This window comes from Lygodium microphyllum, chromosome 1 (assembly GCF_053477565.2).
Source record: "Lygodium microphyllum isolate KBCC chromosome 1, Lygodium_microphyllum_v1.1.10, whole genome shotgun sequence".
NCBI lineage: Eukaryota > Viridiplantae > Streptophyta > Polypodiopsida > Schizaeales > Lygodiaceae > Lygodium > Lygodium microphyllum.
The window spans coordinates 197,781,878-197,800,039 of record NC_141135.1 but is presented as its reverse complement, the minus strand read 5'-3'; the positions used below and the strand labels follow the sequence as shown (position 1 = coordinate 197,800,039).

At 38.6% G+C, this 18,162-nt stretch overlaps 1 protein-coding gene across 1 annotated transcript; it reads right to left on the bottom strand.

Moving 5' to 3' along the window:
• Window positions 1-11,552: 11,552 nt before the first annotated feature.
• LOC148042136 (lysine decarboxylase 1-like) lies at window positions 11,553-14,307 on the bottom strand. Its single transcript, XM_087685596.1, has one exon. It carries the CDS (start codon window positions 14,155-14,157, stop codon window positions 11,818-11,820), a length of 2,340 nt encoding a protein of 779 aa, XP_087541722.1. The 5' UTR covers window positions 14,158-14,307; the 3' UTR covers window positions 11,553-11,817.
• Window positions 14,308-18,162: the final 3,855 nt, after the last annotated feature.

Genomic DNA, 18,162 nt, shown 5'->3' with positions numbered 1-18,162 from the left:
ATTTCAAAATGTGCTTTTTGTGTAGCTATATGGGGTATATTATTACATGCAAACTGAAGTAAATGCAAGTGTGTATCCCCTGTTTGTGGTTTTGAAATTGTTTATGCATGCAAAAGATCTAAAATTGTACTGTTAGTAGCTTCTATTTGTCCATTTGTTTCAGGATGAAATGCAAATGAGAATTCAATCTTTGTACCTAAATTAGCAAAGAAAGCAGTCCAAAAATTATTGCAAGATCTAGAATCACGGTCAAAAATAATAACTTTTGTCAAACCATGGTTAGTGAAAACAGTCTTCAAAAATAATTGTGCAGCTTAAGATGTAGTTAATGTTTTCTTACATGGAATGAAATATGCTTGTTTGCTAAATCGATCTACAATAGTCCATATCATATCATGATTAGCTTGGGTGTTAGAAAAACTAGTAATAAAATCCATTCAAATATGTTTCCATGGTCGTCTTGGAATTGGTAAAGGCATTAATAAACCATATTGCTTACCATGGTGTCGCTTAACTCTTTGACAAATTTACCATTCAGATACAAAGTTAGAAACATCAGATTCCATCTGTGGCCAGTAAAAATCTTCAACCAATTTACGCAAAGTAGAAATAATACCTCTATGGCCTTGGTATGGGGGACAATGAATTTCGTGCAACACAAATGATCGAAATGGAACAGTTACACACAACCTTTTCTCATAAAAGATAAATCCATCAGAATAAGAAAATGAATCAATTGGAATCCAATTATTGGCAACTTATTTATTCCAATCAGCTTGAAAAGTAGGGACTTGGCCATAGGTATCTTTCATAGGGATAAGGGAATCAAAAGATATAACAGAGATATTATGGATAGTTGGTCTTTTACTCAAGGCATTGGCAACAGCATTCTCTTTTTCGGGTTGATATTAGATAAGTGGATGAAAACTTTGAATAAAAGCATCCCATTTAATATAACAATCAGATTTGTGGTTGACTAAGGAGATGTTTGATACTTTGTTAGTCAGTTTTGATCATGAATTCAGATCCCATTAAATAGTGTTTCCATTGACGTAAAGCTTGTACTACTGCTAGCAATTCCTTATCATAGATAGAATACTTGAGTTTAGATGGTTTAAGTTTGTAGCTAGAGTAGACTATGGGATGTGAATCTTGCATAAGGACAGCTCCTATTCCAGATCCACTAGCATCAGTGACTACTAGGAAAAATGGTCTATTAAAGTCAGGTAAATGCAATATAGGAGCATGTGTTAAGGCGTGTTTCAGTAAATCAAAAGACTTTTGTTGATTTTTGGACCAATGATACACAATACCTTTCTTTAATAATTTTGTCAAAGGTAATGCAAGCAATGAAAAATTTCTCACAAATTTTCTGTAAAAGCTAGCAATACCTAAGAAAGAACGTAATTTACACACATTTTTTGTATCAGTCAATTCAAAATTGCTTCTATCTTTTTAGGATCAACTTTAATATCATCAGATGAAACAATATGTCCTAAGTATTCAATGTGGGTTTGGAAAATTTCACTCTTTTCAGGATTAGCATATAATTGATTCTCTTTTAATAATTTGAAAACCAAGGATAAATGTTCATAATGCTCATTCTCATTCTTACTGAAAAGCAATATGTCATCAAAGAAAACAATTACACAATGTTGATGCTTCAAAAATACGTGATTCGTCATAAGACTAAATGTGGCCAATGCATTAGTTAGACCAAAAGGCATAATAAGGAATCCATAATGTCCAAATTGAGTCCTAAATGCAGTTTTGAAAATATCAGATGTGTCCAGTTGTACTTGATGGTATCCATATTTAACATCTATCTTGCTAAATATTGTGGCCCCTTATAGTTTATCCATGAGGTCGTCTACCCTAGCTATTGGATATCTATTCTCGATAGTAATCTTGTTTAGGGCACGATAATCAATGCACATCCTATATGTGTTATTTTTCTTTTTAACTAATAGAACAGGTGCACCAAAAGGAGAACTTCTGGGCCTAATGAGTCCTCGGGTTAACAATTCTTCAACTTGGGTGTGAATTTATTTCTGTTCAATTTGATTATGTCGATAAGGTGCTTTACATGGTGGTTGAAAACCTGGAATTTAGTCTATTTTATGATCTTCAGGACATGTAGGTGGTAAATCAGCAGCAAAACATTCTTTAAATTGTGAAAGAAATTGTGTGTGCCTAGGATGCATCTATTTTTTCTTAGCTTCAATTTCATTCGCCCATATTAAGTAGGATTTGCTACCTTTTCTTAATGCATGTTTAGCCTGTGTGTGACTAAGCAATGGAAAATTATCAAAAGTGTGTGTACCATGTAATGTGATTTGTTTCCCATTAGAATGTATCTTCATTGAATGCGTGGAATAATCTATATCGGGATTATATATATGACATCAAGGCATTCCTAGGATAATGTCGCTAGATTGCAAAGGCACAACTAAGAAATTTATGCACTCAACATAATCGCCAATTTTAATTTCTAAGTCATGAACTTCTTGTTTTCCATTGTATCTAGTACCTAAGAATGCAGCCTTGATGCGATAATGAGTCGAAACAATATGTAAATTCAATTCTTTGACCAATTTTACAGAAATAAAGTTGTGTGCTCTCGTCATCATGTAAAACAATCTTTTCTCTATCGTGCACAAGACATTTCATCGTTAATAAAGAATGAGGATTTGGCATACCTGGTAAAGTATCTGATGTAGTACCGATATCATCATTGTCTTGTGTGAAATCAAGCATTTCTTCATAGTCTTCACCTTCAGTCGCTCCCAAGTAGTTAATGTAAACAATTGGCTTTTTGGATTGACAATTTGCCGCTAAATGTCCAAGTTGATGGCACTTGTATAGCAAACTATGGGTTTGGCTTTGGAAACATTATTGGTAATAGCTGGGAGTTTAGGTATGTCGAGATTTGGCTGGAAAGATGGCTTAGGATTTGGATTTGTGTTTGATGGTAAAGCAGGGGGTCATGTCCAAGATTTTTGGAAAGAAGATGGAACAAAGCAATTTTGATTGAATCTTCGAAAGGTAGAATTAAATTGCTTTGTACTGAAGTTACCGTCAGTTGGAAATTGTTGTGGTCACTTCTCTCGTCCTCGAATTTTGTCTTCAACATCATGGGCCAAAGAAATCACATCCTCGAGAGTCATTGGCTTAAACATGCTCACTTTTACATAAAAGTGACCAAGCAAACCAGACATAAACATGCACTTATGGATCACCTCAGGTACATCTTCGAGCATTCGAAGTTGCAATAAGGCATTCCAAAAACGCTCCGTATATTGTAAAATAGGCTCACAATATCTTTATTGCAAAAGATCACGCTGTTTGATTACTTTTTCGTGGAATTGAGGTGGAAGAAAATTTTGCAAAATTTTCTTTTGAAAAGCCTCCCAAGTAGCAGGACAATCAATACTTTTTGCAGACAACAGTCCACCATAGCGATGCTCTGTCCACTAAATGGTTAGTGACACACTTGAGTTTGTCTTTTTTGGCATATTGTTCTTCATGGAAATAATCATCAAACCGATTGATAAAAGCGAGAACAATCTTTCCATCACATAGTCCATTAAAAGTACGGAATTTGAAATTTATTTTGCTTATCTTTGCTTCTTTCCGAATAGATTGTGCTTTAAGTGTCACATCGATCGTACGTCGTATAACATCTTCGGGTTGCGGCCATATTGTTTGACAGTAGATCGTTGAAGAGTGGCCGATTGAGCTTGCAAAGTTTGACGTGCTCTTCATTCCTCTTGAAGCTGCATCATAGTTAGGTCCAGTTTTTGCTCCATATTTGGTTCTGGTAAGTCACCTTCGGCCATAAAATCTTCCATATTTTGATCGGTCATCCTGCAAAATTTCAAACAACCTCACACACTCAAAATCTTATTAGTGGGATGAGCATAGCTCAAAGTCAGGTTTAAAAGGCTTGCTTTCTTTTTTTTTAATGGCTTTTTGCGATCTTTCTTCTTTTTGTGGGTACGAAAGTTGATAAAATCCTTCTTCCAATGAATACTTTGTCCGTGTAGACTACGTATAGCAATCTGCTTACTGAAAATTATCTCTATCACATCACGGTGTGAACAGAGGCTTGCAGGGAGGTTGAAAACGAGTTCGAGATTGATTTGGAGAAGAGCTCAGTGCGAACGCCCGCTAGGAGAGAAATTTAAATATAGAAGTCTTTAAGATTTAAGCTTTAGTAAGCTTAAAGAACTTAGGCTTTTTAAAAAGAAACTTGATTTTTTTGAAATCAACGCGACAGAATGACGGCATATCCTCGCCAAAATTGACGTCGTTCAATTCGTCCTTCCACCGCTCATCAATTAAATTTGGAAAGCTAAAGTAAAGCTTAAGCTTTTATTAAGCTCTTAAGCTTATTGTTAATGAAATTCTTACTTTCTATCTCTGAGAAGAAAAATGACTTTCAAAGAAACTCCCTTGGTGGTCCTTCACTTCCTGAGAGTGGTCCTTCATGATCCAATAGCATAGCAGGAGGTTCTTCACTGCCAGGGACATGCTGGTATTAACCAATTGTCACGAGACTGACTATAGAGCCCATTTGTTCCATAAGCTTTGCCTTCGTGCGAGATGGTAAGCGATTAGAAGCCCTTGATCTCACCTTCGCTCTGATACCATTGGTGTGCAAATCGGATGCTCGATGTACGTAGCGAGTACCGAAAGGTCCCCAAGAACAAAGAACTCTACTTTAAGCTCAGAAATCAAGAGAATAGACTTGCACGACATGAGACAAAAAGACCAATTGGGTACAATCTCCCCCCTATGCCTTGTGTGAGGGCTCCACAATGCATGTATTTATAAATTTAATCCTCTCAAAGCTCAAAAATAGTCCCATTTTACAAATAAGCATGCTTTAGCTTTTGTGTTTACTTTTGTCCAAATAAAGAATAAAGCGGTTGGGCTGCCCAAGAGTTGGGTTGTTACCGAATACAATGTCCAATAATAAAATATTTAAACCATGCATCCATACGCATACAAAATAATAAATATTTATTAAGTGCTTCAATAAATAAGAGTGCCTAAATAAATATTAGCGCCACGCCTTTAATAATAAAACGCGCATCCATCAAAATTGATAATTTTTTCTAGATAATTTGAATATGCGCTATCGCCTAGTGCTTCCCAACGCCACCGCCGCCTGCTCTACATATCAACTGAAGCATTCACAATTGTTAGAAAATAATAAAATTAAACTGACAAAAGTGAATACCTAGCAGTCTTCGGCTACAAAATAAATAAATAGGTTGGAACTCTGTCCTAACCTTAATTTAATACAAGTGCACTCTAAACTCATAAATGCCCATTAATTTAAATATGTATTTTGCGGAATCACCCATTGTGGAGTCACCCACGTGCACATTAAATTAACATGATGCTAGAGAAGGACAGGTGTCCCTGTCAACTTCTCGCACAAGGAATCCACCTTATGTACGAGCCCCGACAAATAAATATAGTTTTACGGAATCCACCGCAAAACCTCACGGAATCCACCGTGGAGCAAAAACTCACGGAATCCACCGTGGAATATGCCTCTTGGCATCACCTAATGACTTGCAGAAAATAGTTCTACAAACATCAGAGTGAACAAGAGCCATAGGCTCATCCATACACATAATATCAGACTTCTTATGCAAACTACGTATTTGCCTACCATAAAGACCATGGTCACAGGAATCAAAACGTTTATAGTCAAAGGGCAGAAGATAGTGCAAACGGGTAAGTATTTTCATTCTCTTTAATGATACGTGCCCAAGGTGTAATGATGCCATGACGATACATGTAGTACTATTTTAGTCGTTGCCAAAATATGGTCAATAGACCTAGATACAAGGGATAAAGAGTGCCAGACTTGGTACCTCGTGCCAAGAAAAGATTCCCATGGGTAAGCTTTCATGAGGAATCCCGAAAGGATACAAAATAATTTGCATCATCCAATTGTCCAATAGAAAGTAGGCTATTAGTCAAAGCCAAAATATGATGTACATCATGCAAAGTAAAGATATTGCCTAAAGCAAACTGCAGTTGGACAGCTCCAATACCAACAATATTCAATGCCAAGTCATTATCCAATCTAACAAATCATATCATACTATGATAGGAGTGGAACCACTCTCGATGAGGGGTGACATGAAATGAAACCCCTAAATCAAGCAACCAACACTCATAGGTGGACGAGGCATCAGTTAATTGCGAAACATCAAGAGAAGAAGCTATAAGTATGTAATAATCATCAGAATCAATCTGCATGACATTAATCTCTTTAATATTGATAATGGATTTGCTAGGGACAATGCTACAATCATCATTCTTTTCTTACAATTCATCCTTTCCCTTTTCCTTGCGCTTGTCATCATCATGTAGTTTATGGCACTGTGGTCGAATATGACCCTACTTCCCACAATAATAACGAGTCAATGTGGACTTATGGCTACACAGGACTTACTATGAGGCTATCCATGTGACATTTAAGTAAGCAAACATGGAAGTCCCCTTCTTCATATGAAGGTCCATGAGTTGCTTTAGTCAATACATTTGAGAGATAGAGCTTTGCTTGTCATAGACATTACGAATCTTTCCCCATAACTCCCGTGTGATCTGCTCTTCGAATACAATATTTTAGAAAGCCTTCTTAGAGAGTGACAAAATGATTATACATCCAATTCAGCCCAATCCTCTGCATCAAAGCATTTGGGCTTTACACTCTCATGTCTCAATGGCTTAATCTCCAATTTTTGCACCAAGACTTCCCATATTTGTGCCTTCTAGTTTATCAATGTTAAACATAACATTGTTATTTGATCCACCAATCATAGTGCAATAAATAAAAGCACAATCCAAGAAAAATAGACTACTATAAATGGCAGTAAAACAATCCAAAATCACAACCAATACAACTTTTATCTCAAAGGAAAAATTGCAAAGTGTTGGGTTGTCCACTAACTACCAATGAGTGATAGTCAAGTCAAAGCATCTTCCCTCACAAATGACACATAAAACTGCAATTACAACATGCTAAAAATCATTGCAGTAGTAAAATCAAAGCTAGGGGTGAGCAACCAATTGAAAGAATCGAATCTACAAAACTTCCAGGTATATTCTACAAGAATTAGGGTATGTACAAACAACTATTGCTTAGCATAGAAAGTATACACCTATTTGCTCACTTCCATTTGTCTAACAAAAACAAAACCAAAGTGTTGTCCCTTTCATAAGCCACACATGCGGGGCTTAATGGAGCCTATTGTTTCAAGTGTTCCAAGTAACATAGCTATGACTATCTCTCACTTAACCATTGTAGACTCTCCAAACAAATGTACTAGACTCACCGATTTACCATCTCTTCGTAGTCTATCCATAAAAGTTAGTTTACATGCCTAAATAATCAATACCAAGCAACAGGATCCTTTTGGCACATTAGTGGTCATTTAAGTTATCTATACAAGAGGCATGAGCATTTTACACTGGAAAGTGATCTACATGAGTAGAAAATAATTTTTGGCATGGTCTTAGGTTAGGGACAGTAACAGGGTGCAAGCTTGTTGTATGCTTTTTGTTCGGGATTTGATGGTTTTTATTAGAAACAAACTAAAGAAGAATAGAGTATAAATGATGTTAACTAGTAGAATGTGGATTTTGGTTGTTGAATTAATTTGGAAGGATTGATCTAAGAGTCTTTCGACTATTGTAGATTGGTCTATTCAGATATTTCAAGTTGTTCACTATTGTTCACTACTTACCAATGAGATCTATTGTGATTCAAAGTGATTCTATTGCATGTTATGCTTTGGATTGAGAATCTTTGTGGATAGATCTCAGATTTTTGTTTCTCATTGCTATAGGTAATTGAAAGCATGGATTTAAGGCTAAAATAAGGATCTTTTGAAGAGAAGAACAAGGTATCTTCCTAAATATAGACAACGTTGGTTCAATGTACATTTGAAGCCTTATTTTTGGGTTAGAATTGCATTTTTTTAGCTTGGATTCATGTATAGCAAGCTATAAAGGGCTAAATCAAATTAGGTTTTCTTAAGCTATTGTCTCAAATTAATTGTTTAAAAGGGATTATATATATTATATTGAATCCAAGCCAAAGCTCAAATACAATAAAGATAGATTACAATTGGGTTCTTGACCATTCCATGTGTTCCAGTTATTTCAATTGTTTATTATTTTCTTCTTTTGTGGATTCTCTTGCTTCCCTTCTGTGAACTCTTCTTGCCAAAACCCTAGCAATTGAGGCTAAGCACGTTTAATCTCTCAGCATTGCCACTTCCACCATAAGTGTGCCTTGCCTACTAGTCGTAACTTTGCAATCATTGCCTTCTTAGTTGAAGTTGTTCTTACCACATCAAAATAATCTTCAAGAGTTTCAATCCAAACTTCAACATGAGTTTTAACATCATGTCCTTTTCCTAGGAATTTGAGCAGCTTGATTTGCTTCAATATAATTTTCTTTTTGGAGCTCGATATCCATGGGTTGCAAAAGATGCCTATCAATCCAAGATTATATCATTTGGGTTGTCTCTTTTAAGATATCTTCGACTCTTTCGCTCTTAATCTTACAAGTCAAAACATGAAAGAAACACATGTATAGATTTTCACTAACTTGTTCATATTGTTTTGCTTTGATACCACATGTATCGTGCATATCAAATGCTCCCTTGGTTGTACGATTTCACTAGCCCATTAAGGGAGAAACCTAGGTGATGCCATCCAAAACTCCCTTGGAATATCACGAACTTTGTTGCCTACGATCGCTTGAGTCTACATCGTAGGACAACAAGGATTGACCTAAAAATAAGGTTCCCAAATAATACTAAGGTCATTTAATAGTTTATCTAGTATCAATCACAGGCAGCTACTTGTGCAATCAACCCAAACCGAAGCAAACATATGTCGCACTCGATTCAAAGAGAGTGAGAAATGAGAGGGAGGTAGCATGTCAAGCCCTCTACCCATAGGGTAAAGTCTCACCCCGGCCCCTTAAAACGACATGAGGTTAGCTCTATAACATTTTCTAGGACAATCATTATCCAACTCTTTTCTAAAACCACCTAAGGATAACTCTTTTGAGTAAAAACTCTTAGTTCACCGAGACCACCTGACCAATCCATTGGGGATCTACCTTCTATTTTCCATTTATAACAGAGTTGCTTAATTATCTAAGTTACCCCACATAATTAATTTGATATATAAAGATAGTTTTCTTAATTATCCCATTAGGCATAAGGTTAATTCCCATCATTTAGGCACAAACACAAAGACAATGTCAAACAATCTTTGAAAGTAATTACAAGCAATATATTATTTTTTGCACCTTCTCCAAGGTGAAATGGCACACTAGCAATCAATCACTCGTTTTGAGACCCATATCCAAAGAACTTGGATACCATATCTAAGTCCCGTGGACACAACCCACCAATCCATCTGTAGCTAACATCCAAGCCTTCCAAAAATAACCCTTAGACTCGCAAGGTTTCTATGTCCATTATTAAGTACACAATGGGAATTACAATCAAAGCCCCATTAGTTCCCACACGTCCCAAGGTTAGAGTTAACCACTAGAGAGGGACCTCTCGTCTCACTGGAGATGGATGTAGCTTCCATGACAGGACTCGATTCCTAGTGAGGGAATCTAGTGAGTGATTTAGGGTTTGTCAACTCACCCCTCCCATGACATTGGTTCATATGGATCGGACATTTCTTTATTAAGGCAAATCAACGCAACCAACCTTAAATTAAGCTAAGGGAAACAATCATTTTTCATAATAGCAATTGAATAATCCCTTTGACTATTTCATGAGTGACAACCAATTTATCAACAAAATTTTCCAATGAGTACAACAAATTAAGAAGTAATATACAACAATCCCTTTTAAACTTATAATGTGTTATATAGATTTGCAACCTAAGAATCCCTTTGACTATTTCATGAGTGACAACCAATGTATCAACAAAATTTTCCAATGAGTACAACAAATTAAGAAGTAATATACAACAATCCCTTTTAAACTTATAATGTGTTATATAGATTTGCAACCTAAGCCCTTTTTTATATATCATAAGTTTCCCTCCAAAAATACAATACTTAATAATCCACAACTTATTATATCATAAGGCATCTATCTTTGTTTCTAGTAGTTTAGTCTTTTTCAAAGTTATTATAGTCAATTCTTAATAGACAAAGGAGACCGCATGCCATAATCCCTTTTTACAAGCATAATAACTTGAGAATATTCAAGTAGCTTGATTATAGAGGCTGCTTTAATCATTCGTTATCAAGTTATCAATAATAGCTATTAAAGCTAGTCTTCCCAATCAAACATTTTTCTTAATCAAAGTTCTAATAATCGTGCAACAAGCACGATTAATTATTCAATCGAATTTATGATGGACTACTATCTAAGGTCTCCTTATGTATCAATACCCTCCCAATCCCTCAATCTAACCTTCCAAACCTAGAGAGAATTTTTCAATTCAAAAGGGTAAGATCCGCTTTAAACTTCAAGATGGTTTCAAGGCACCTAGAATGCTTGTAGTGTTAGGAATCGTTGATACCATATTGGTTGTGTGCACAAAACCCGGAGTACTTATCTTAGGTGCCATGTTGATCCCTATCTTCTTCACTCCTTGAGTACTGCTCAAGCTAGACCTTCGACAATCTTGAATAGCTCTGGTAATCCTCTAACACAGGAAGACAAGATTGATGCAAATGGGGGTTGTATTAGCGGAGTCTCCCTTTCTGCCTAACAATGATGTTGCCTAAGGGTTGGCCGTACAAGCAGCTTCCTTTCTGCCTAACAATGGTGTTGCCTAAGGGTTGGCTGTACAAGTAGCTTCCTTGTGGATTGCCAACTTCTTCTCTTGCTTTCTCTCTATCTCGCTTACTCTCTCTACATTTCCTTACCCTCACTATAATTCTCTCTTTTTTTTCCGTAAAATTCTCTCTCTCTCTCTCTCTCTCTCTCTCTCTCTCTCTCTCTCTCTGTGCTTTATTATTTAGGCTATTGACCCCCTAAGCTGGCAGTCTCGACTACCTAGTCAGTTTGATCCACGACTGACATGGTGGCTGGAGCCGTCGAACTGTCTGGCAAAACGGGAGCTCACAGGATGATAGGAACAATGAGGGGGGGATCACATTGATGAGGGTTCTCAAAAGAGGCGATCACATCGTTCAGTGTGCTGACGAGACGACGTGTATGTTCAAAAGACATCTTAATAGAAAGTAATAATTTACACCTTAGTACAGGCAAGCCCCAACAAAAAGAAAGCACCTAGTACCTACTTCCATGGAACCATAAGGATTACTAGTAGGTGGAAATATATAGGAACGCACAGATCTATATGTAGATTAAAACAGACCTATATGTAGAGTAAAACAAATACACAACATGCCCACACATACCAACTCACAAGCCAAACGAGGAGGTGGCTCATCACTTCAATGAAAGACTACCTACCCCCTTTGCACATCATCTGTAATTCTCCAACATCAATGTACAAAAAGACCAACTGTAGGAGTTAAGACTGTTTTGCTCCGCACTAGCTTAAATTACCAATATTTCAAGTTTACATTTCTCAGTAAAAGGAGTATCTGACAGGACAACCTGCAGCCTGGAGCAACGGAAGTATTGAGTGTGCTGTTTTGTTTATTGCTAATATAAGTAATAATAGAAGACACACGTTCAAAAGATAAGTTGCCGTCCAAAAATCCTCTAATGTTTTGACTACCCACAGACCCCCAAAATTCTCCTACAGGAGTATTTGAGCCAGGCAAATCTATCATATAGAGAATACATAGATCGTCTTTATGTTGCTGATGTCAAAACCATTGAAGCTAGAAGCTGCCGCCTTTGTGTATGCACCCATTCGTGGGAAAACCAGCCAATCACCACACTCCAGATGTGGTAGCCAGACCTTCTCCATTAGTGTATCCAATCCATCACACGTTGGACCAAATATGGTTGAGTGACAACCAGCATGTTGGGGCAACAAACTGTCTTTTCCAGAAGACACTGGTAGCGGGCGTACAGAAATTACTGCATGATCATACAGTAAGCAATTCATTGACCCATATATCCCATCATTGATCCAATACTCTGCCACTTGCTGTCCATCCCTGAAGCGCATACGACTGCCAAAGATTTGAGCAGCCAAGGTGAAAGAGTCTTCAGCGAAAAACCTCCCTGGCTCTGCAAGCACTGTCACACACATAGAAGGTGGAAAGAACTTGTCTAAAGCTTTATTGATAGCTTCAGCAGCAGCAGAAAAACTGACACCATGTCCACCATCAGAGACAAATCCACCACCAATATCAAGTAGCCTCAGTGAGGTCAAGCCTAGCAGCATAGCCATATCAAACACCTTCCTTGCTTGAGCAATTCCATTAGCAAATGATAATGGATCTGAAGCTCCACTCCCCACATGAAATGCAACTCCCACAACCTGAAGGCCGAGATTCTTGGCTGTAAGAAGTAGGCTCTCACATTCCTCCATTTCTGCACCATATTTAACACCAAGAGGACACCTTGCACCTGGATCACACACACGGATGCGCAAGACTACTTCTGCCTGAGGATTGAACTTATGAAGTTTATACAGTTCTGCTTCAGAATCAAACGTCGTGAGATGAATGCCACGGCCACCAGCATAGCTGATATGTGATGGGAGCTTGCATGGGTTGGCAAAAATTAGGCGATCACCACCCACTCCCAAACTCTGGACAATTTCCAGCTCAGCCTTGCTTGCAACATCAAACCCAGCACCAAGAGCAGCTAGCAGAGCAAGGAGCACTCGATCAGCGTTGCATTTAACAGCATAGAATGGATGCACCCGAGGTAGTGCCAACTTCCAGGTTTTCCACAATCTAAGCAACTGCCCGATATCCATGACATAGAAGGCATCCTCTACACCAATGTTGATTACTCTATTTTCTATTACGTTATCCTTATCTTGATCAGAAAGACCAATAACAAGAGGATCAATTGCCAGGATAACTTGTTCTGCATCACAGCAGCCAGATTCAAGCTCCAGCTGCTGACCAAAGCACTCCCAATCAGCCCCAGGGTACATATTCTTGGGGACTGGACCCTTCCTGAATGATTGGAAAACCAGATTCTTCTCACCAGGTAGTTTCTCCATACCTGTGTACTCACAGGCATATCCACCAGGAAACACCCTTATTCCCACCGGCATTGTCTTGAACTTCTCCTTAATGCCACTGACATGTATGGAGATGGAGAATTCTGCAGGCTCAAAACATGACAACACCTTGTCCACAAGAGACTGCAAGTTAACTGCTTGCAGATTATAACCCATTGCCTCAAAACTAGCATAACTGAAGCCATCTTCTGGGGTTACATGGATGGTTGATAAGGCACCATCTTCTACTGAATTCATAGAATAACCACAAGGGTCAAAGGCAAAGTCACAAATCTGTGACTTTGGCAGCAGATTACAGATGCCAGAATTCCAGGTAATTTCTGCTGCAGAACCCCATGTTGATTTGAAAAAGTTGGAAGCTTTTTTCCTATCCAAATGAGTCATGCACATTTCCAGGGTGTAAATTGTCTCATCATCATAAGTGTCATTCACTGCTGAAACTGAATAGACATGCCAAATTTGCCTCTTACTAGTATCACCCATCACAACAGCTTTGCTACCAGATCCGAGTTTCCCAAAATACTTGTCCAGGAAATCTACTTCATCAGAGAAACTCCTATGAGGATAAGGTTGCTCCTTAGGAAATATAAATGAGCCACGAGTGTAGCGGCACCCCTTCACTTTCAGGTGCAGGCACTGAGCATGGCTAAGAAGAACTGGGACAGCTTTCAAGAGCATTGTTGTACCACATGTTTTGATGATCAACTTGTCAGGGTAGACAAACAAGCTTGATTCTGAAAGAACATATGAGTCAAAATGGCTGTTGCTCAGCTGAGAAACGATTGTACACCTTGCAGCAGAAAGCATTTCATCCAGTTCAGCTCGAGACAAAGCTCTCAAGCCTCTTGGATCATCAGCGTAAGAATATATAAACTCAACCTCAAGCCTCTTCTCAAAGCCTTCAAAACCCACAACCTCAGGCTGTGGATTAACCTCTTCAGGTTGTAGGAGAATCCCCATTGTTGGGCAGGAATCTACTTTTCTAGTAACTGTAAAAGTGAATACTATCACCGAATATTTTGAACTCTTTTACACACTTAACCTTCCCGGCAAAACAGCACACCTACTCCTAAAGGCTGATCTTTGATTTAGGTGCGTCAGGATGGCTTTCTCACACACTGCAAAACAAAAAAGGGACAGTAGCTCAGTGTACAAGTCCTTACTCGATTTCTGTTACAGTCTTTACCAAAATGGCATACACAGCCAAAACATTATCACATCACAAATTAAGAGAGGTTACACATAGTCATGCTTCAAAGATAAGTCTTACGTTTGAATAAGCAGCACTTCGGAACTTCTTGATTCCTCCGTTGGGTCGGACGTCTTCAATTTTGTAACCAAGAGGGGCTTCGTATTGTAAATTACTGGACTTCTTACCACCTTTGGTCTCCATTATAACATTCAGACAGGTCCTGAAATTTGCCCAACAAACAAGTTAGAACATGTTAAAACTGCCGAATGCAGCAAGTAAGCAAGAACAACAACAAGAAACTTACAAGATAACAAACATCTAGAGTGACAATGCCCACTAGATAATAGAGAGCATTGCAATAGTGAAAACAGATCCCACTGAAGAAATTCAAGTGAACTAGTATTAAACAAGCAGCATCAACTTAAAACATCTGAGATGTTGAAACCAAGCTCCCATGAAACTGATCATGTAACATGTCTGTACCTGCAAACAATAACCCTAACCATGCACGCACATCTAATCACTAGCACAAAACTTCCCACAGGGAAACCTTACAACAAGGGTCAAAGTGTTGAGCAGTTAAACTAAACAGAAATGTGGATAGTGGAACATCCAACAGAGTAAAAACTCAAGGATTTTTTCACTGTCAGCAACTTAGCCACATCACAGTGGCAAATGTAAATCAACAGAGAACAGACTTGAGGATTCTTGTGGAACGTCAAACAACAGAGCAAAAACTCGAGGATTCTTTCACTGACAGCAACTTTAAAAGATATGCAGCCAGATCACAGTGTCAAACATAAATCAACAGAGAACAGATTTAGGGATTCTTTGGATATGCAGTGAAATCACACTTAAACTACAAATAAATGCGGAACATGAAACAACAGAGCAAAAACTCAAGGATTCTTTCACTAACAGCAACTTTCAACGATATGCAGCCACATCACAGTGTCAAACATAAATCAACAAAGAACAGATTTAAGGATTCTTTGGATATGCAGCCGAATCACAGCTAAAACTATACATACATGTGGAACATCAAACAACAGAGTATAAACTTGAGGATTCTTTCACTGACAGCAATCCTAAAGGATATGCAGCCAAATCATAGTGGCAGACATAAATCAACAGAGAACAGACTTATGGATTCTTCGGATTTGCAGCCAAATCACAGTCAAACTATACATAAATGTGGAACATCAGACAACCAACAGAGAAAAAACTCGAGGATTCTTTCACTGACAGCAATCCTAAAGGATATGCAGCCAAATCGCAGTGGCAGACATAAATCAACAGAGGACAGACTTATGGATTCTTTGAATATGCAGCCAAGTCACAGTTCGACTGTACCTAAATGTAGAACATCAGACAACAGAGTAAAAACTCAAGGATTCTTTCACTGACAGCAACTTTAAAGAATATGCACCCAAATCACAGTGGCAAACATTAATCAACAGATAACAAACTTATGGATTCTTTCACTGACAGTGATTATGAAAGATGTGCAACCACATCACAATGACAGACATTCAACAGAGAAGAAACTCCAGTATTCATTCCATGACAGAAATTTTGAAAGATGTGCCATTAAATCACGAAGGCAGAGCTTCTGAATCTCCACTCACCAAACCTATCAAGCTAGTGCAGAGCATTAAAAAGCAGGGTGGTCAGCAGAGTGCACTCTCGCCACAGGCTTTTTGAACACGAAGCCTCTATGACACCAAACTACACATCATACAATCAAGCTGATCCCACGATTTAAAATTCTAGAAGAACACCTAGGAAGCTTTGAAACGTTAGAGAGAGAGAATATAGACTAGAAAGCTTTGTCGTGTTATAATCAGGAACACTAAACAACAGAGAACGAACTCTCAACCAGTCATGCTCTGGCAGAGCTTGTGAAATGAAGAGCAGAGCTTCTGCAGTGAAAACCCTATCAGACAGATCAACTCTTCCAGTTTTAAAAATGGAACCATTAGACAACAGAGCAGAGACTCTAGCCATACCGAGGATTAACCTCATACCACAAAAGCAAAAGCCCCTTAAAAATCCCGACTTTAAGGGGGGAAAGTGACTTTACGCCTGCACGTTTTCACCTGTAATACCACCGCCAATAGGAAAAATCCTTCCATTAATGGGAAGGCAAAGAATCCCTTACAGACCTGAAGATTGTCTGACAGAAATCTTGACCTAAAATATCATCGCCGATCGAAAAGACACGCCTGAGATTTGCATTACAGCAATACTAACTTACAATATCACAGGAAAGCATAAAGACCTTCCAATGATGAGAAGAAAAAAAGATCGAACCTTCACCTAAAACACGGCCTTTCGAAAACGAAACAAGGGGGAACGCGTGAAAATTTCTGATTTCTCAAAAGAAGACAAGACGTACCTTGTTCAAGGAAGGATTGGACAGGAAAGCGCAGGGTGCCTGATGAGGTCCGAGCGGGGGCAGCAGTCACAAGTTCCGAACAAGGGGAAGGCAACGTCTTCAGGGAAGTTTCGGCTGCAATGTCGTCAGAAAGCTTCCAGTTTACAATGTCTTTCGGAAGGTAGTATCTGCAGACAGCTTCTTCTGCAGCGATGTCTTCAGAAAGCTTCGGTTTATATATGTCTGTCTCCAGGAAAGGCTTCTGTTGCAGCAGCAGAAAGATGGAGATCAAAGCCGAGAAAAGGCCCTTGCCTGCGACAAGCTTATATAGCACAACAGTGAAACCAAAGGAGGTGCGGATTCCTGACCTAGACCCCTCACACACACACACACACACAACAGCAACAATAGACTGATGGATCGTTTGGTATGGTATGGATGAGAAGCGAGAATGAATGAAGGGGATGAACGAACGAGAGGTCAGTAGAAAACCATGCGTTTTAAAAAGAGAACAGAGGACAGGCCCTTCCTCCGGACGTCACCTCCAGCGTGGCATCCACGCAACCGTCTAGATCCTCGCGTCCTGACCGTTCATCTCTCCTTTCGTACTTACACCTGCCGGTTCGGTCCCTCGCTTACCGGGAATCTTCCCACGCGACCTTTTAGGCCCAAGTTTCCTTTCGGTCTTTTGTATTATTTTAATTATTTTAGTTATAGAAAACCAATAACTACCTCGTCTTAGGAGCTGTTCTCATGAGGCCCCCAAAACACCACAACCGGTGGTTGTTGGTCTTAGGGTTTCTAGGTCTGAGTTACATTCATATCCCCCCATACCAATTTCAAGCTTGCTACACTCGATCAATGGTGCATACCATTGAAAACCATCCTCACTGTTGGGAGCCACAAGCAAAGCTCACACGCTAAGGGACTATTCATGTTGGGGTTTTCGAAACCGGTTTTGGTTATGCAAATGGACACAAGTTCACATAAGGTTTGTTTTGGGGTCTCCCTAAAGCTTTCAAGCTAAGCTAGGAAGATAAGTTCAATGTATCCGTAAATCTTTTAAGCTAAGTTAGCAAACTGTGGAAAGTAAACACGTCATGTCCTTTATCCTAGAACAATAGTAGATCAAAAATTATAAATGTATGTAATCTCAAACTAGCAAAGAAGGAAAGAAAGTTACGGTTGAAACCTAAGACAATAAAGCCTCTCCTTCCAAAGAAAGAGTCTAAGCTATGAAAGGGTATCCAAGGTTTGGAATTTTAGCATGGATGAGGAGCGATTAGTCAAAATCCTTTCAAGGAATATAGCCTTTAAAGTGACTCTATAGGTCTTTGCTTCTAGAAAGTAACTACGGGTGCCTTTTTGTCAAGTGTTAAGCTCAAGAGCAGAAGTA

What these genes read in the sequence shown, in the direction of transcription:
- LOC148042136 (XM_087685596.1), bottom strand. Translation starts at nt 14,157, where the DNA reads ATGGGGATTCTCCTACAACCTGAAGAGGTTAATCCACAGCCTGAGGTT.